At 36.8% G+C, this 18762-nt stretch overlaps 1 protein-coding gene across 9 annotated transcripts in view; it reads left to right on the top strand.

The window, feature by feature from the left end:
* The window catches only part of HELZ (helicase with zinc finger), a 170152-nt gene that overhangs the window by 65313 nt on the left and 86077 nt on the right, over positions 1-18762 (top strand). For 7 of the 9 annotated variants that reach the window (XR_003683191.2, XM_028499836.2, XM_024130021.3 and 4 more), the window contains 7 exons: positions 541-671; positions 5632-5811; positions 6355-6459; positions 12228-12406; positions 15406-15524; positions 16678-16823; positions 18093-18240. Coding sequence is in view for 8 of the 9 variants with exons in the window: in XM_028499836.2 (XP_028355637.1) it covers positions 541-671; positions 5632-5811; positions 6355-6459; positions 12228-12406; positions 15406-15524; positions 16678-16823; positions 18093-18240 (1008 nt within the window). In the remaining variant the exon portion in view is untranslated. The remainder of the gene's footprint in view (positions 1-540; positions 672-5631; positions 5812-6354; positions 6460-12227; positions 12407-15405; positions 15525-16677; positions 16824-18092; positions 18241-18762) is intronic. The other 2 variants (XM_024130024.3, XM_024130025.3) reach the window with 2 other exon arrangements.

The raw sequence follows: 18762 nt of genomic DNA, 5'->3' as shown, positions 1-18762 counted from the left end.
TTTTGTCTTTATGGGTTTTTAGGTGAACTGTGCTCAGTCTGCCATATTTAACTGGAAAGCTACTCTTTTTTTCTTTTTAGATATAGCATTTGGTGAATATTATCCATTCATAGTAAATCAATACAGTGTCATAGGCCTGGTTTTAACCCTTGAGAGAGGATATTTCACAGATGTTCTACTAATTTTATCAAATATATTCTTCGTAGGAATGGTGGAATCAGATAATCTTTATTTAAGATTAAGTAATTTACAAGTGCCTCAGTTTCTTTAGATGAAAAATGAGGTTTATAATAGTACACACGTCATTGGTGCTACTAAATGGGATAATCTATGTAAAGTGCATATTACAGTGCCTGGCACTGAATAAACAAAGCAAATGTTAGGCATAATAATTATTATTACACTATGATTACACTTTAAAGGCGTCTCTAAACTTGGCCCCTGTAAAAGGGTATCTCCACAGAGCATTCTAGGAAGCTGAAAAGCACTGATGTTTGCTTTAATGCTTTTTAAAATAATTTTTTTAATTTTGTCTTTTAGGTTGAACTTCAGTTTCAATTAAATCGATTACCCCTCTGTGAAATGCATTATGCGCTAGACAGGATCAAGGACAATGGGGTTTTGTTTCCAGACATCACTATGACTCCAACCATACCTTGGAGTCCCAACAGGTACAAAAAAGAGATATCTCATTCCAGAAATTATATAAATTTTAAATTTAATATCTGTATCAAATAACTCAAATATGTTTATAAGAAAGTTTCCATATATTCTTCAAGAGACATGTTATTAGTTGAGAAAAGAGAGTACAAGAACCCTTAGAATGAAGCATTTGAAGTTCATCATCGATTTTCTTCACTTTTCCTCAGAGTCTGCGTAAGTTCTGTTGCTTTTCTCAACGGCCTTAATTTCATAGAATGCCAAGCAATTTAGGAATATTCCTGAGTAGAAGCTGAATAGGGAAACTAGGGCCTTTCTAAAGTGGTTCAAATAGTTAATTTAAAATAAATTTTGAATAGGGAAGACATTTTTGTAATTTAGGAAGATGGAGGAAGTATCATGGAAGATGCTATAAAGTTAATTGTTATGTAAGTATTTTTCTGCTTAATTCTCTTTACACATCTTTACATGTAGTTAAATACGGTACCTCTATTTTGTTTCCAGACTAACTGTAGTGACAGCTCTGTGACTGCATCTTTTTTATTCTTTTACCGGATTTTATCCTCTTGGCCCCTGCCCATGCCCAGCTCACGCCACCTTTTTTTTTTTTTTTTTTTTTTTTTAAATCTCAGGGGTGCCACAAAATAGTTTATTTTTTAATCACTTGTGTCAGTCTAGTCATGGTAGGGTGGCCCTGTTCCATCTCTGATGGAGGCTCTGGTATCTTTACTGAGTGGTTTCCAGGGTCACCCTGGGTGCTGACATGAGCTGGCAGACAGGGGAAGCAGGAGCGCAGAGGACCATGTGGGAAATTGTTATGGGCCAGGCCTAGGAGTGACTTATATCATTTCCCCTCACACTTCATTTCTTCTGGTCCTAAAAGCAGAACAAATCAAAATATGCCTTATAATACAAAATCCAAATCATTTCTCCCTTGTTTTCACTTTCCTCATTCTTCTTTTTATTGCCAAAATTCTTGAGCAAGGATAGTCAACCTAATTGTGGTATTCTTATCTACTCATCCTGTAATGTTTTCTCCTTCCTCACTCTCCTGAAAGTAATCAGTGATCTACCAATTGTAAAAATCCAGGGACATCTCATATGTTTAGCTCTTATTTGATTCAGCTTCTCTGCATCCTTCCCTTCTTTCCATCCCTACAGCCAGTGCATAATTTAGAGCTGGACTCTTTCAGTAGCCTTCTAGTCAGTCGTCAGTCCTGCTGTCTGTGTCTCTGTTCTGTGGTCCAACCCACATACTTCTTCCAGAGTTAGTTTGCTAAAATAATCATTTCATTTCACTGCTTATAAACCTCTGAAGGGCTTCTCCTTGAGATGCAGATAAAGTCTGAACGTCCTAATACAAAACTCATATTACGTGGGCTTATTGACGATGCTTCTCAACAGTATCTTTGCAGATTTCTTCTACTTTTTTCTTCTTACTCTCCCTTTCTTCCTCTAAATCTTCATGTTCTAGCCATATAGAATTACCTTGACGTTTGTTTAATTTGCCCTGAACTTATTTGCCTCCTTATCTTTTTAAAAATTCTTTAAAATTAAAAAAAATTGTGGTAAACTCTACATAACGTACAATTTACCATCTTAACCATTTTTGAGTGTGCAGTTCAAGAGTGCTAAGTGTATTCACATTGTTGTGTAGCTTATCTCCAGAACCTTTTCATGTTGCAAAACTGAAACTTTATACTCATTAAACGCTGCGTTTCCCCCTCCCGCAGCCCTGTGTTCTATCTGTGGTTTTTTTCTCCCTGAAATAATCTTTGCCCAATATTGATCTATTGGAGGATCTACCTGTCCTTTAAAATTTAGTCCCACTCAAGGGCTCTCTCCTTCTAGTAAATGAATCTGCTCTTCCATTTCGTTATTTCAACAAATATTTATTGATGCCTAGTATGTGCTAGGTTCAGTCAGTTTTGTACTTTCAAGCATAATTTCTCTAAAATTAATTTTTCTCAGTTGCGTACATTTCTGCTGTTTTCATTAGACTCTGAGCTTTTTAGAAGAGAACACATCTTATTTGTCTTTGAGTCTCCAACGCAACCTTGCACATTATTAATATATGACACGTTTAAGTTAATAAGAATATCATGTTTAAAGAAGAAAATTAGGGTTTCAAATGTGAGGCCGTACCAGTAAACTTATAGGCATTGACTTGATATGTTCACTTCTGAAAAATATATGTGTATAGCAGTATATTCAAATACCACTGATTGCAAGTGTTAACTGCAAAAGTAAGGAAATGTCAAGTAGCAGAAAACTTTTCAAGCAGGAAGAGATTTCATACCACTATAATTTAAATAGTAATTAAAATGTATCTAGGTCTAGGAACGCTGAGAAGCTATTAGCCGTTTAAAATCTTTTCTGGAATAAGGTGGAATATAGAAAGATAAATGAAATTGAGAAATTATTCTTGAGCATGTAGTCTATAAATTAATTACAACAATGCATCAGACCAGGAACAAAAAAGAACTCAGAATTAATTTGGTTCAGAGAATAAAGTAACTCTTATTTTATTCAGAGTAAACTTGAAAAGACTTTATGTTGTTTTAATTGTGAAAATCAGAGATGACTTTTACCAGCATGTTCATTGTAAATCTTCTTCCCTTTATTAAGCAGGTAGTATAATAAATAGAGACAATTTGTTTTACTTACTGGCTTTCTGTAAATGTTCATCATTCATGACCAGAAACTATTGAGATGACTCACATTGGTAAAGTTTCTGATCTACTCTGAAGCGTTTATTTGCACTGAAACAATTGACAAGTAGAATGGTCTATATAAATAAAACAAAGAGATATTGACATATTTTAGAATTATACCTGTAAATCTGTCACTGATCTCTTAGATTTATACTTATGTATATAATCTAATATCGATCTCATTCATAAGTTCATTAAAGTCCCCAAATTTGAGAGATTAGAGGGTATTCTAAAAACATTTTTTGATTTTCAAAAGTGTGTGCTGGTCAAGTAATATCTTATTTTTCTGAAATCCTCAGAAAATATTATAGTAATAGAAGTCAAAGTTAATTTTGCACTTATTGCTCAGTTCTTCTTCTTCTTTTTTTTTTTTTTTTAGTTATTCTTCTTAACAGCTTACATGCATTATCTTATTTGAGCCTTTAAAATATCGATCCGATGCAAGTATCATTATCTACATGTACAGATAAAGGGACCATTGGGGTCAGTTATCGTAGAATCATAGTGGTCAGGTATGGATGCAAGCGACAGTTTGTTGGGTTGACTGTGGCCTAAACAAATAGAAGTAGAGGCCCAGAGCTGGGTGGTCGAGGGCTGGTACGGGGGCTCAGCAGTACCTCTGCAGACCTAGTCTCCCTTTTCTCTCTACTTAGAGAGCATTAGTTTTCTTCGTGATTCCTGTTGTTGCCTCATGATTATAAGATGGCTTCTGCAGTTTTATTTATCATGAGCTTTTTCCAGCAAGGTGAAGGAGGAAGGCAAAGGAGCAGGAAGGCTTTCTTCTAGAGAGGCTTTGTTTTGTTTTCTTGGGTATAGAAGCCCTTCTGAGGGACTTCTTTTACGTCTCATTGACCAGGGTCGGGTCTCCAGCCACAGAGGCTGGAAAGGGAGTATTATAGCTGTCTGGGCTCAGTAGTAGAAGGAGGAAGAGACGGGCCCCGCGGGTGGTTTGGGGGTAACCGTTCCACAGTGTCTGCCACGTGTATTAGCTCTGGACTTAGTACTTACCTAAAGCAGTTTCCTTATTTATAGGAGATGGAGCATTGCTAGGTACTGGCAGAATTATGAGTGAAGAAACTGGTTAATGCCGAGGGAGTCTTTGGAGTTTTAGTGAATGGCTTCCAGGAAGTCTAGTGCCACTGGTCAGAGTCCTTTGGTTTCTTACTTTAAAAAAGTGAAATTTCAGAAAAATAAATAATGACATGTTTATATGCTTAAAATTTGTTTTCTAAGGTTTTACCTTAGGAGAATTTTGTTTGTTTGAAGTTATCTGTCATAATATATAGCATTAGTTATAATTTTTTAAAACTGAAAGAGTTCAGAAAACTTTCCATAAATAACTAGCTTCTGTTTAAGTAGAGTGTAGCCTCACAGAATGGGCATTTTGCTTCTAAACTGTGTCCTCCTATTTCAGGATTATTTTGTAGGCATTTTGCAAATTTTCTAAGAGTCTCTTCACACGCCCTTCCTATTTTGGTTTACGTCTCTATCATTTTTACCATAGTTGTTGCAATATTTAGTATTATAATTGTAGTTATGAGAAAGAATGCTGTTGATTCTCCGCTTAGTTTGATCCCTTTCAGCATCTGCCGTCCGTTTAAACCTTCAAAACTTAGCCGAGTCATAGAAGGGACACTAATAAGATGGATTTCATTACAACAGCCATTTGTGTTGCCATGACAGGTGTTCTCTACCCAGAAAAATAGGACATACGTATGTTATTTGTGTGCGTGAAAATAATCAGAAAACATTTCGTATTGTTTGACCTTAAAAAAAAACCCTGCTATTTTCTGAATTAAGAACTTTATAAAAGTTTGATATCTCTTAACCAGTGACACAGGTTTTTTTCTTTTTCTTTTGTTTTAAGTTTTCCTGAGAGATCTTTCAATGGATTAGAATTTGAAAATCAGTTAGTTTCCCTTTTCCATTTTATTTGCTGTGCAAAGAAACTGCCGCTACATAGCAACTAGACTGGAAGTGTGTTGTGATGTCTCTTGGTTAGTTACCAGAATCTTTTTGCACTTGGAAAGGACAGGATAACTAAAGTGAATTTTGATCCGAGTAGTAAAACACCCTACACCGACTTTGTTGGGAATTTTTTTAAAAAGTAGTTTTAGAATAAGCATTTGTTTTTATAGATGCTATGTTATTTCAGTATTTTTAACGGTTCAGTGACATTCAAGATAACTTGTGTGCCATGTTCTGCGTGTGAGTAAGATGCGTGTGTTTAAAATAACTTACATATTAATTTCTTTAGACAGTGGGATGAGCAGTTGGATCCTCGGCTAAACGCAAAACAGAAGGAGGCTGTTCTGGCCGTTACGACCCCACTCTCGGTACAGCTGCCTCCTGTCCTCATCATCGGCCCCTACGGCACCGGCAAGACGTTCACCCTAGCTCAGGCCGTCAAGCACATTCTCCAGCAGCAGGAGACCAGGTGAGATGGCGTTGTGTGTGCCCTGGTCTCATCAGCAGGCCACGGTTTCTGTCCTTGTTGTGAAGACAAAGCAAGGGCTAGCGAGACAGTTTTCATCTTGCTTGTGAAAATTTTAAAAAATTACAGATGAAGAAAAAGAGCCACACTCAAACCCCAAAGCACTAAAATTTGAATTCTCTGAAAACGTACTGCTTTTAAAAATTGGCAACATAGAGAATGGTAGCTTTTAAATAGTCCTCAAAACGCCAAGGCTGCTAAGAGATTGTGATAAATGTTAGTGCCAAAAGGGTTGGGTTTTTAAAAAATAATTTTATATGATAGATTTAAAAATAATTTGGGGGAACTGATCTCCTTTACAGCTTAAAGAGTTAATTAAGCTTTAATAATAATTTCCTAAAAGCATAGTTGAATAATATGTTGGAGGTTACTGAGTAGGTTGAGGGAAATGTATTATATTAAAATGGCCACTGCTTTTTTTTGGTATTATACTGCTTGAATAGTTTTGTGTTTTATCATTCTTTTTATTTGCACCATTTATTTCAGCAGGATTCTCATTTGCACCCATTCTAATAGTGCTGCTGATCTCTACATAAAGGATTATTTACATCCATATGTAGAAGCAGGCAATCCCCAGGCAAGACCTCTCAGGTATTTTTTTAAGGCTTATTATGTCTCTGTATCCTACTTTATTATTCTTAAGAAAAGGTGTCTATAAAGATTTTAGTAACTTTGAGAAAACCAAAATCCTTAACTGTGCATTGGCATTTGGAGGTTATGCCTTTTGAAGAAACCATTTAAATTAAGGAAAAATTTTAAAATCTTTGACCATTCATTTCTTAAACATTAAGTAAAGAGAAAGACATCCTTTTTTAAGTTTTGTATGTAAAAAATGTTGTTACAATCTGAGCCGATTTTGATGTGTTCCTCTAAAAGCTACTATATATAAATTTACGATTTAATAAATTTATGATTAAATCAATTTTAATTAAAATTCTAGCATATTTTGCATGGCAGAGTAAGTCATGCAGTGATAGTTGTTTATGGAAATAAAATTTTGACTGTGATCGTGCAGGTAATTTCATAGACGCTACGCATTAGAGAAGCATGAAATTGAAGTGATTTCTGCAGCACGGTGTAACCGACTGGTACTTATAGCTCTTTGCTATCATTTAAGAGATAAAGAAACTTCTAGGTTAATACAGGTCTACTAAGTGTCTATGGATATGAAATGTTCTTAAACCTAGGGTTGTGGGGGAATAAAATCCTTTTCTTCAGAAAACAATAAAGAACCATTAAATGGTTATTATACCATTTGCTCTCATTGTTATAAGAATTAATGTTTAGTTTTGCCATTTTACAAACTAATATGTCATGCCCTATGTTGTTCAAATACAATTATTGTTTAAGAATTAATTTCTAACCACACTTTTGAATCATAATTCACTAACTTTTTCTTTGTAGTTGAGCCTAGGCATGGAAAAATGAGGTTACGCTATTTAATTCTTTAATAACCATAAGCAAAGCCATTGGAATGATTTTGCAGTTGCTTTCAAAAGAACAAAAGAGAAAAAAGTGACATGGCCTGTTAACACAGGTTTTTATGCCATACTCTGTTTCTACTCTGAAGACAAATTAGAGAAGAAATAAGTATTTTAAGTAGAACCCACTTTTATTTGATAAGAAAATATCACATGTATACAGTCACTATAAATGAAAATGTGATATTTACCAATGGATAAATTCATCGATAACTAGTTTGCTTCAGATTCTAATCTTTTTTAGCCCGTAACGGAAATTGAGTTAGCTAGTAGCGTATTTGCTATGAGTGTTCTTACGTCAGTGTCGATAAGGTGTTTTATTGTTGGTAGAGCTTGTGTGTGTGCTTATGTTTGTGTATGTATGTTATGTAGGAGCTGTGACAATCTCATTTATCATTGTACTCGGCTTGGAAACCGTGGAGTGAAGACCCCTCAAAGCTTGGTTGACCTAGCGTAGGTCATTTGACATTTGGGGCAGGAGAGCCGTGGTTGATAAACACTGAAATCCATTATTTGGCTAGCATTATGTTTAGCTTTTCCCATGTAAAATTATGTTTTGGGCATTACAGTCCAACATGTAGTGCGTCTAAATATGTAGGATAAGAAGTTGTGTTCCAGTAGGGTCTGTGTATAGTTGTAGTGGCCCAAATACAGAAACTTGCCCTCTAGTAGAAAATATTTAAATTTATTTAAATACAAATTTCATGTTATTTCATTTAATAAGTGGAATAAAATAAGAAAAGGCTTGGCCTTTACGTGGCGCTGTATTTTCACCAGTTTTTCTGTTCAGGAAAGATGTTAACTTGTGAATGTAGTTCCGAGGAGGGTTAATACATTGAAATGTTAGGATTTATTAGCACCGTCTATCATTATATTAACTGAGATTAATTTGTAATTTTCCTAATGGACAACAAATATGAGTGGTATGGGAGATGGAGTAGAGAAAATTAGAACGGCTGAGCGCTCTGGGGAGATCAGCTTTACGTGAACTGTCCCAGAATGCAGGGGAAAGAGCACAAGAGGGCCCTAAGTGTCTGCATGTGACCTTGAAGATCTGTGGTCTCTGTGGAATAAGAGTGATGATGACAGGTTTACCTTCTCACACTGTAGCGCAGAGTGGGCCCTAGTAAACGTGACAGAGTAGGAAAATAGCCATAAACATTAAATAGTTAAAACAGTAAATATGTTTAAATATGCACACTTGTGGTTAAAATGTATACAATTCTATTAGTTGCCAGGAGTTGAGCTTAAATTATTTTGGGATGGAGGTTTTAGAATCCATTTTAATTACATTAAGTTTCAGTTTTTACTTCTTACTTTATTAGAATTAGAAGATTTTAAAATGGAATAGAGAGGAAAACATAGTTTCTGTGTATGCTTCTGAAAATCAGTAGCTGATTCTGGCAGAGTTATCGCTTATTAGATAAAGGCTATCTATGGAGAAAGTGTACATTTACTGTTTTCTGGACAAATAGAAGGTATATGTTATTTTGTAAAGATCTTTAAATAAATAAATAAGGTCTTTCTGATTCTGTAGTATCTTATGTAATAATATTTTGGGGGTGTTCATTGCATATGAATTCAATACATGAATAAAATTTCAGTGAACTAAAATGATATATTACCAAACAGTCTTCTGTTTTTAATTTCATTATAATTCATGTGGGGTATGTGGACAGTTTATTTCTAGAAATATGTAAGTTACTTAGTTGGTGTCACCTTTTATACCATGGACTTCAAAGTGTCAATTCTCCAATTTTGAAAAATGTTGTTGGATGTGTTTTAAATAATCTTATAGACAGTGTCTACCTTAAATGTTGCACAAAATGAAAGTACTGAGAAAATATTTAAGTCTTTTTAAAGTCAGCGCTAGACTATTATATGTTTTGTTTTTTTTTTTTTTTGCGATACGCGGGCCTCTCACCGTTGTGGCCTCTCCCATTGCGGAGCACAGGCACCGGACGCGCAGGCTCAGCGGCCACGGCTCACGGGCCCAGCCGCTCCGCGGCACGTGGGATCTTCCCGGACCGGGGCACGAACCCGCGTCCCCTGCATCGGCAGGCGGACTCTCAACCAGTGCGCCACCGGGGAAGCCCTAGACTGTTATATTTTTGAGGAAATGATCAAATTTTGTATTTGCCTAATGATCAAACTTTGTATTCTTACTAACTTCATCTTGAGCTAGCTTTCCAGCGTAACTACAAAAAAGTCAGTAATGAGGCTTAGAACTTCAATTTCTATTTTTTCTTTGAGAAAGAAGCAGTGCCTGGAGTTAGTTTTGATAAGTAATTTGAAAAATGAATTTTTCAGTTTTACAATGAAATGTTCATTTAAGAAAATATGGAAAATATAGGAAAGCATGAAGAATAAAAATTATCTATAACCTTACCAGTCAAATACTACTAACATTTTACAGTTTAATTTCTAGTCATTTATATGCTTAAATACACACACGTAAGTTAATATTAGTGGAATCATAATTTGTAAATACTTTTTCAGATAATTTTTAAAATGAGATTTTTCATATATTTAAAAGGACATTCTGCTTTGCTGATCTGATTTAAATATTTTTTATTAAAACCTAAAACATGTTTAAGATTTTTACATCTTTTAGGAGTGGTGTTGGTTACTTTCACAGTCCTTCCTATCATAGTAATGCTTTTAAAATACATTACTTTCCTCTATTACAATTTATTTATACATTAGGGACATTTATTAAATGTTTTTTTTTTTTTTTTTTTGCTTTGCTTAAAAAAAGGACAATAACCAGTTTTAATTGTTTCATGGAGGGTTAGAACACATTGTAGAAGATCATGAGGTTGGTGTTTGTGCATATGACATCTGAGCTGCCTTTGAAACATTCTTGAGGAGACAGGTGTCAAATAAATAGTTGGATATGCATCTTGGAGCTCAGAGGTGAGGTCTTGGCTGGAGAGAGAAGAACGTGTGAGTCATCAGGGTATTGGTGGTAACTGAAGCCATGGGCCTGGGATGAGATTGTCAGGTGCGAGGACAGAGCTTGATGAGAGCACTAAAGGCTAAGCCTTGAGGAACCAGCTTAGAGAGGTGGAAGGAAAGCAGGGAGCGGTTGCGTTATGGCAGCTGAGGGAGAGAATATTTCAAGGAGGGAGCAACCACAGAGATGGATGCTGCTAATAAGTAACTTGATGGGCCCGGAAAATGTCCAAACGATTTAGTGACATGGAAGCTTATGTCCCTTGATTGGACCCTCACAATCTCCTGAGTTCTTTGCTGTTTCACTGATGGCTGCTTCCCAGTCTCCTTTCCCGTGTCCCTCCATTCCCCAGCCTCTACATGTGGAAGTGGTCCATCAGCCATTCTTCCAACTAGTTTCCTTTTTATCTACACTTACTCTCCAAGTGAGCTCTTCTAGTCTCAGGGTTTAAGTATGATCTCAGTTGTATATTTCTTGTCGTAGGCATTCTTCTGAACGCCACATTTATAACTACCTCTGCTTACTGGATATCTCCGCTTGGATGTCTGCTACTAAATGTGTGCAAAACGGACTTCTCAGTTCCCACCCCAGATTTGTTCCTGCCTAGCACCACCACTGCCACTTGCCCAGTTTCAAAGCCATGGAACATCCTTTCTCTTAAATTCCACATCTAGTATATCAGTAAATCCTGTCAGCATTAGTCGCAAAACGTGCAGTGATCTGACCATTTTCACATCTCTGCTGTTAACCACCCTGGTTCAAGCTATCGTTTTTTCTTGTCCGGATCCTTACAGCGGCTCCTAATTGGTCTCCTTGATATTGCCCCTCCCCTGCCTCTCTCCCAGTCCCTGGGGTGGCGGAGCAGCTGGTACTGGTTTGTGAGAGCCAAGCATGTGCATGTCTTCCCAAGTTCATGTGAAATTGGCCATGATAGTAGGTTTTATACCCCAGAAACCAGCAAACACTGCAGATCAGGTCACCCCTCCCCACCCCCCCGAAGGCTGATTGTTCAACATTTACCACCACACCACTGTCCAGCCCTCTTCCTGCCTCCGAAACTGTGTGTTCTGTCCAGAGAAACAGAGGGGTCCTTTAACAACCTAAGGCATGTCTCTTGACATGTGCCCTGTTACAACTCTCTGATGGCTTTCCATTAAACTCAGAATAAATCCAAAGTCTTTATGAAAGTTTGCAAGCCATGTGACTTGTCTCTGTGCTGGACCATAGTAGATGCCCAGCAGATCTTTGTGATGTGGGTGGGTTAGGGATGGGGGGAGGTGGGTGGGTGGATGGATGAGTTGTTTCTGTACCATCTTAGTAATCTGTCGTATGAGTCCTATTTCTGTTTTTCTTTCGCAATTAATGGAGAGATGCTCTTTCTTAAGATTTTCTGATGGTCCAAAATTTAAATTTATTTTTAAATTTCCAGAACGTTAAATAGAGGTCTATTTAAATATAGGTATAAGAATATATTCTAAAGTGAAATGCAGGTAACTTTTAAATTTCTCTTGTAAGTATGCAATTCACTATATTTTATTAGCATAGATAATGTAAGTATATTTTTGTAAGAATATTCTAGGAAAAAAAAGTAATTCCCAAATGGGAATGTTTTGAAGTAAAAAAACTAATGCTTATGAAACTCTGCGTGTCATTCTGTTGTAAGATTATTCTGAACACTTAAAAATAATTAGATATTTATCTTATCGCAGTGTATATACTTTCTGCTTGATTCATTTTTTGGTGGGGGCGAGTTACAGTTGTATGTTAAATTCTAATCCAGTAGAGTGAGTGTTAACAGTTACCAGACTGATTTGTTAAGTTCCAGGTATTGTAGTCTTAGAATCATAATGTTGATATTTTGATAATCAGATACTGGTAAGATGTTAATAAGTATAAATAGGAAATGTTATCTTCTTTTATAGGGTATATTTCAGAAATCGCTGGGTAAAGACTGTCCACCCAGTTGTGCATCAGTACTGTTTGATCTCAAGCGCACATTCCACCTTTCAGATGCCACAGAAAGAAGATATTCTTAAACACCGAGTGGTTGTTGTTACGTTGAATACTTCCCAGTACCTCTGTCAGTTGGACCTTGAACCTGGTATGCTGACTCAAGACACAGAAAGGGTGTCTGAATGCACAGGGTTCTGCATTCAGTTTAGATCAGGGGTTGGCCTGTGGGCCGTATCTGGCCTACTGTCTGTTTTTGTAAATCAAGTTTTATTGGATGGAACACAATCATGCCCATTTATTTACCTATATTTTCTATGGATTCTTCTGTGCTACAGCAGCTGAGTTGAGTAGTTGCAACACAGATTGTATGGCCAAAAAAACCTGAAATGTGTACTGTTTGGCCGTTCACACACACGAAAATTATCAACTCCTAGTTTAGACATTTTAGTGACTGCTACTCTATTTGTTCTTTAATTGATTAGATGGTATTTACTTACTATTGATCATGTGAAAAATTCAAATTTGGACAGTGTTGGTTTTTTTTTACAATTTTCTCAAGTTTTTAATTTTAAAATAGTTTTCCATTAATCCAGTGTAGAGGCAACAGTCATGATAGGTTTTTTTATGACATACCATTAAGATTATTTAAGTACAGGAACTATGTAAAATCAAACTAATATTATACAAAGTACAGGCAGATGGTGACAAGAAGTTCTGATAAATATGGCAGAACTTGACCCTCAAAATGTGGTATCACTTTAAGGTAGTTGCTTTGGAAGAATATTCATTTATTACTGCTTTATTATAATTGTTGACATTGGTCAACGCTTTTTTGCTCTCTCCTTTTGGAATTGCTTTCAGAGCCAGTGACAAATTCTTTTAAGTCTCTGGAAGGCAGAGACAGTTCTCTTCACCTTGTATTGCTGGCACTTGGCCCAGGGTATAGACACCTGGAGGCCCTTGATAAACCTCTGTTTATCTTAAAGAATGAACAGTGGCCAAACTTTCTTTTTTTGAGAGTAATTTTAGAAAAGCTTCAAAATCTTTCTGAGACATGTCTGGTAAATAAGGTAGGTTATCAAACTGAGCAATACCATTAGGGGTTGAAAAGAAAAGAGAGAGAGAGACGTGCCTCTCATGTAATGAGACTTATTTTTCTTGTGCACGCAGCTCATAGCTGGCTGGTGAGGGCAGTTACAAAAGCAGAGTTTCAAAAATGTTTTGAACAGTGGCTGCATCCATTGGAATGAGTTATATTTCCTCTCAACTGACTTCTTTGATGGAACAACACTTATTTGCAATGTAAATTTTGGTATGTTTATTTAACAATCGGTCTCATTACTTCATGATTATACTCTGCGTATTTGCCACGTAAATTAAATACCCAAGCCTCCTAAACAGTATAGTTTTGAGGAGGAGTAAAGAATGACTTTGAAGAGCAAGAGTGTAGAACATTTTTTGCAAGTCAACTATCTGCCTTGTTTTAGGCGTTGTTTATACTTTATTTAACTCTCGTATCAGCTCCGTGGAGGGTTATTTTACAGCTAAGACAACCAAGGCTCAGGCTAAATCAGCTTGACTAATTCAGGTTTCTTTTACTAGCTTAAGCAACAGTATAACAATTTCGTGATTTATTCAGTGCCTGATTTAAGCCTAGCTCTGTTTAATTAAAATGTTATCTAATGAAAAGAGTAGATTTTTTTCACTAGTCTCAGTTTTTTCCAGTTTGATCCTATAATTATGTAGTCATCTTCCTTAATTAGTCTTGTAGAACAAAAAGCACAGATTCTCCTCAACAGGGAGATGCATGTGTCCAAATCATGCTTGGGCCACTGTCATTAAATAGGCAACAGTTACTGATACTTGTACCGTCAACATAGCCATTTGTTTGAATGGACCGTGATGATGGTGGTGATGGTGCTGGCGCTGATTACTGCCGGTCAGTAAGGTTTAGAAAGTTCCCAACCTAGAAACAAGTTGCATTAGGAAGTTGTATAAACAGATTGTTTGGAGCTTGTTGCTATTCATAGAAATAGGGGTTAGGTTCTTGGGCCAACTCACAGGAGGCTAATTAGAGAGTTGCAACGGGTCATGCTGAGAAGCTACTTTGTGTTCTTTGCTGCGCTGGTAAAAACAGGGCGCCCCTCTCCCTACCTCAGTGAGCTAGCCGTAGGGGGCAACATTTACTTCTAGGCATTGAGACAGCAAGGAGATTTTTCTTCTGTCTCCTCTTTTAGGGGCAGAGAGGCTTTTCCTCCTTTCCGTACACAGATTCCTGTGCCTCAAGTGTGAGTGGCCGCAGTAACCGGGACGTGGGTGTTTGCATCTGGGGGATATTTGACACTGTACATTTTCGATACCGGTTGTGTCACTTTTGGTTTTCTGCCTTTTCCAGACTGGTGATATTTTTACAGCCAGGATAGGGTCTTAGGCTAAAAAATTGTATATAATCTTATAATCTGTATGCACACACACACACACACACACAATAAACATAAATAATCAAAATAGTGAATTCTAACAGATAACCCCTTTGTTTTTGGCTTAGGCTAAAAAATTGTATATAATCTTATAATCTGTATGCACACACACACACACACACAATAAACATAAATAATCAAAATAGTGAATTTGCTAACAGATAACCTTTGTTTTTGGTCAAAGTTAGATTATCACTTTCTCCTTTATATTAGATTTTGGGTATGATTTTCTTTAATGTCTAATGTGTGTGTTTAAGCTAAAGTTACTTTTAAACTACCATTGTTTTATTTTTGGTGTTTTAGCAAATAAATAGTGAAAGGATTTTGGGCCTATCGCTGTTTTGTTGCCAGCTTTTCTTTGTGGTGAAAAGCTGCTATCTTGTACTTTTAAAGTCTTTTTTATGTGTCCTGATTTAATTGTTAGTCTTGAGGCCATTAGGACCAGATGCCATTTACATATCTATTGTTGAGTAAAATAGTTATTCCTTTCAACTTCTATTTTTTAAAGAATGATTTAAATATATGATCTTCTGAATTGAGGACTGGCATTAAAAGTACTCACAGCTCTTAAATCAGGACACTGAACTCTTTCCTTAAAAGAAAGACAGTACTCCTCCCTTTATCACTGCTGTAATATGCGGTCCTGTGTTTACACTGTACTTCGCAGGGTTTTTTACGCACGTTCTATTAGATGAGGCTGCCCAGGCCATGGAGTGTGAAACCATCATGCCCCTAGCGTTAGCGACTAAGGACACCCGGGTGGTCCTGGCTGGTGACCACATGCAGGTGAGTGCCCTCTGAGTCACCATGTTGAAAGGAACTTCTGTTATATTTTGATGTTTAATATTTTGTGTTCTAAAACAGCCTATGAAATTGTGCCATGCATGTCAGTTTAAGTACTTTAAATATTTCTGTACTAATAGTGGAAAATGTTGGTGTTTCTGAAGGAAAATTGCTAACCACCCCCCCCCACCCCACTTTTTTTCCTTCTTTGGATAGAGAGTGGAATGAATGAGTCTATCAGGGTTCTGATTGTCATGTTTGTTAATATGAAGTTCAGTTCTCTGTAGTATGAATATTTGATTCTTACTTTTCTTTATCAAATAAATTTAAATTATCCTTCTTACGATTCCCCAGTTCCTGTCCCCAACATTTGTTTTCCTGAAGGGTTAATTTTTCATTCTCATGGGAAACAAAGTGCTTAATTAAAAATAATAGCCAAAATCTCAAAGAACTTGTCTGTTCTTAATACCGATGTATGAAAGAAAATTACAGTTTTTCTATTAAAATACCAATTTTGCAAAGTTTCAGTTTGAGGTTCTTTCTCTTTTGTCACAGTTGGTTGAGATTGAACCTACACAGTGTTGTAGCTGTCCATTTAGGAAAGAGTTGAAAGTAGAGGGACAAGTTCTGTTTTTGTTTCTTTGCCAGAAGTTTAATTTTGTTCTTAGCATCAAAGTTATAATCAAGGATGGCTCCTTACACTTTACGAGATAAAGATGGCTTTTTTGCTCATTATTAAAAATAAGTGTTTTAGTCATAGGGGGTGTATCCTGCTAGCTCACTGTTTAAAATAGTTGCTTAATTTTAGTGAGACAGTTGATTGACTCCCCCAATGATGCAGTGGGTTGCATCCCTAAAATCACTAAGGTAGTAGCTATTTATTATTAAGTTGGAAGAGTCCTTTATTAACCTATGTGTAGAAACTCTAGGTTAGTGTTGGCATGCTGAAACGAAACGTTAGAAAATTTAGCCTCATTCTTTATAGTAGTAAAATTGTCCCTAGAAAATATTTTTGACTCTGCTTATTCCAGCATTCAGCATGTTGAGGTTTAGTACATCGGAAGGTTCAGCATGGTAGATTTTTTGTAAAGGATGTTAAAAAAAAATACTACTTGTATATTTAGTTAAATTCTCTCCATGTGTCTCTCTGTTACAGCTCAGCCCTTTTGTTTACAGTGAGTTTGCCAGGGAGAGAAACCTTCATGTTTCATTGCTTGACCGGCTCTATGAGCATTACCCTGCCGAGTTTCCCTGCAGGATCCTCCTGTGTGAGAACTACCGCTCCCACGAAGCTATCATCAAGTAGGTGTGAACTGCCCCTCTGTCACACTTCGTGTGGTCCGCTGGAAGGGGACTCAAAACAGCACTGTTCCTAGGGCCAGATTATTGCCAGCGGAGTTACATGGTGTCCCTAGTGTTGCAAATCGTGTTTAATTTTATGTCTGTGAAAGTACACTTCAAAAGTCAGCTGTAATTTATTATAGTAGGGCAGTTCTGGAAACAAAAACTTTAGGTTCTACTAGCTATAAACATATTTTTCTGTGACTAAATATATAATGTGTATGTAAAACTACATGATGTAATAAACAAATATGTTGACAGGCCACATAATGGTTTGCGTATGTGTGTCTGGCTGTGTTATACAAGGAGCCTATTTTAAAAGAAAGGAAGGATGGGAGGGAGGAAGGAAAGAAAACCATGAAACTTAGTAATAAAGTTTTAAAAGGTCTCTATTGTAAAAGTATCATAAATGGTAGCCCAGTGAATAGTCACAAACCAAACGTACCCCTCAACCGGCATCCAGACCAAAAAAACAGAACGTTCCCAGCGCCCTGGGAGCCCCTCTGTGCTGCTTTCCTGTCCCTGTCACCACCAAAACGTAGGGTTTTTTCAAGTTTAGTATAATGTAATAATATTGATTCTGGCGGTCATGGGAAAATAACTTTCAGGTTTCTCTGAAAGCGGTAGGAAAGATACAAAACCAAGTTTAGACGTACGTGTGGCTCTTACCAGCGGCGTGAAGCGCGATTCAATCCTCTGTCATTGTTGCCAGTCACCTGCTGCAGTCAGTGATGAATCGAGTACCACGCAGTATCTTCATGAGCACAGAGTATTCATTTTACAGTTGAAGACTGGAATACCCTTCAATTGTGTGTATTGTTTCAGTGTCTCTAGATCTTTGCGTTTGCATAGGTATATGATCCACATAAATAAAAATATACATTTAAGAAATTTTAGTATAGAAAACCATGACACCTAGGAAATTTCCTCATGAAACAAGAGTTTCGTCTAGTACTGAACTGTCATCATTTCTTCCTTTTCTCTCTGTGTTCTGGCTTCATGCCTTCCCCAGATCAGTTCATTTATCAGTGGTGTGCCAGGAGCCCACTGTGTTTTCATTTCTGTGGCTAATTTTGGTGAAAATCTTGGCATCACGGGTATTAGATGTTTGGATTAAAATTAATCATGGGCATAAAGCAGCGTGATACTTGACTGGTAGTTTTTTCCTATGGGTAAAATTAATTTTGATGATAGATTACTATTTTTATTTATTTCGGTCTTTTTCTGCAGTTACACTTCTGAGCTCTTCTATGAGGGCAAACTGATGGCCAGTGGAAAGCAACCAGCACACAAGGATTTCTACCCACTAACCTTCTTTACAGCACGAGGGGAAGATGTACAAGAGAAAAATAGCACAGCTTTTTATAATAATGCAGAGGTACCTTAGTCCTTTTTGCAAATGGTTGACATTTTTGCAGTCATATATGTAGAGTCTGGTTTTATTAAGCATTTATTTAAAATTTTGGGTTGATATTTTATTGTGTGTTGACTTCATTTACATGAAAATAGTATGGAAGTTTATTCTTTTCTTGTGTAACATTGATTTGTTAAGATGAATCTGCCACGGGAAACACAAACTGATTTACATTTTGTTCTATGCCAAAATAGAGAACTTCGTTTAAAAGAAGCCGTCTAAAATGGACTATGGTCACACCTTAGAGCGCACACTCCAGTGAGGCATCGTTTTACATGAGTAAGACTTGACTTGTGGAGTCCTGAGCTCCAGGGGGTCACACAGACCCAGGTGATGATGGTGCCAACCCATTATGTGCTGCAACTTGTGTGGTTCTCTTACAGTTTCTGACTTTTTTTGTTGGGTTTTTTTGGTATTTTTTGTGGTACGCGGGCCTCTCTCACTGTTGCGGCCTCTCCCGTTGCGGAGCACAGGCTCCGGACGCGC

The sequence above is a fragment of the Physeter macrocephalus genome, chromosome 14, assembly GCF_002837175.3.
Source record: "Physeter macrocephalus isolate SW-GA chromosome 14, ASM283717v5, whole genome shotgun sequence".
NCBI classification, from domain to species: domain Eukaryota; kingdom Metazoa; phylum Chordata; class Mammalia; order Artiodactyla; family Physeteridae; genus Physeter; species Physeter macrocephalus.
Note: the sequence above shows the minus strand (reverse complement) of the source record. Positions and strands in the feature narration are given on the sequence as shown.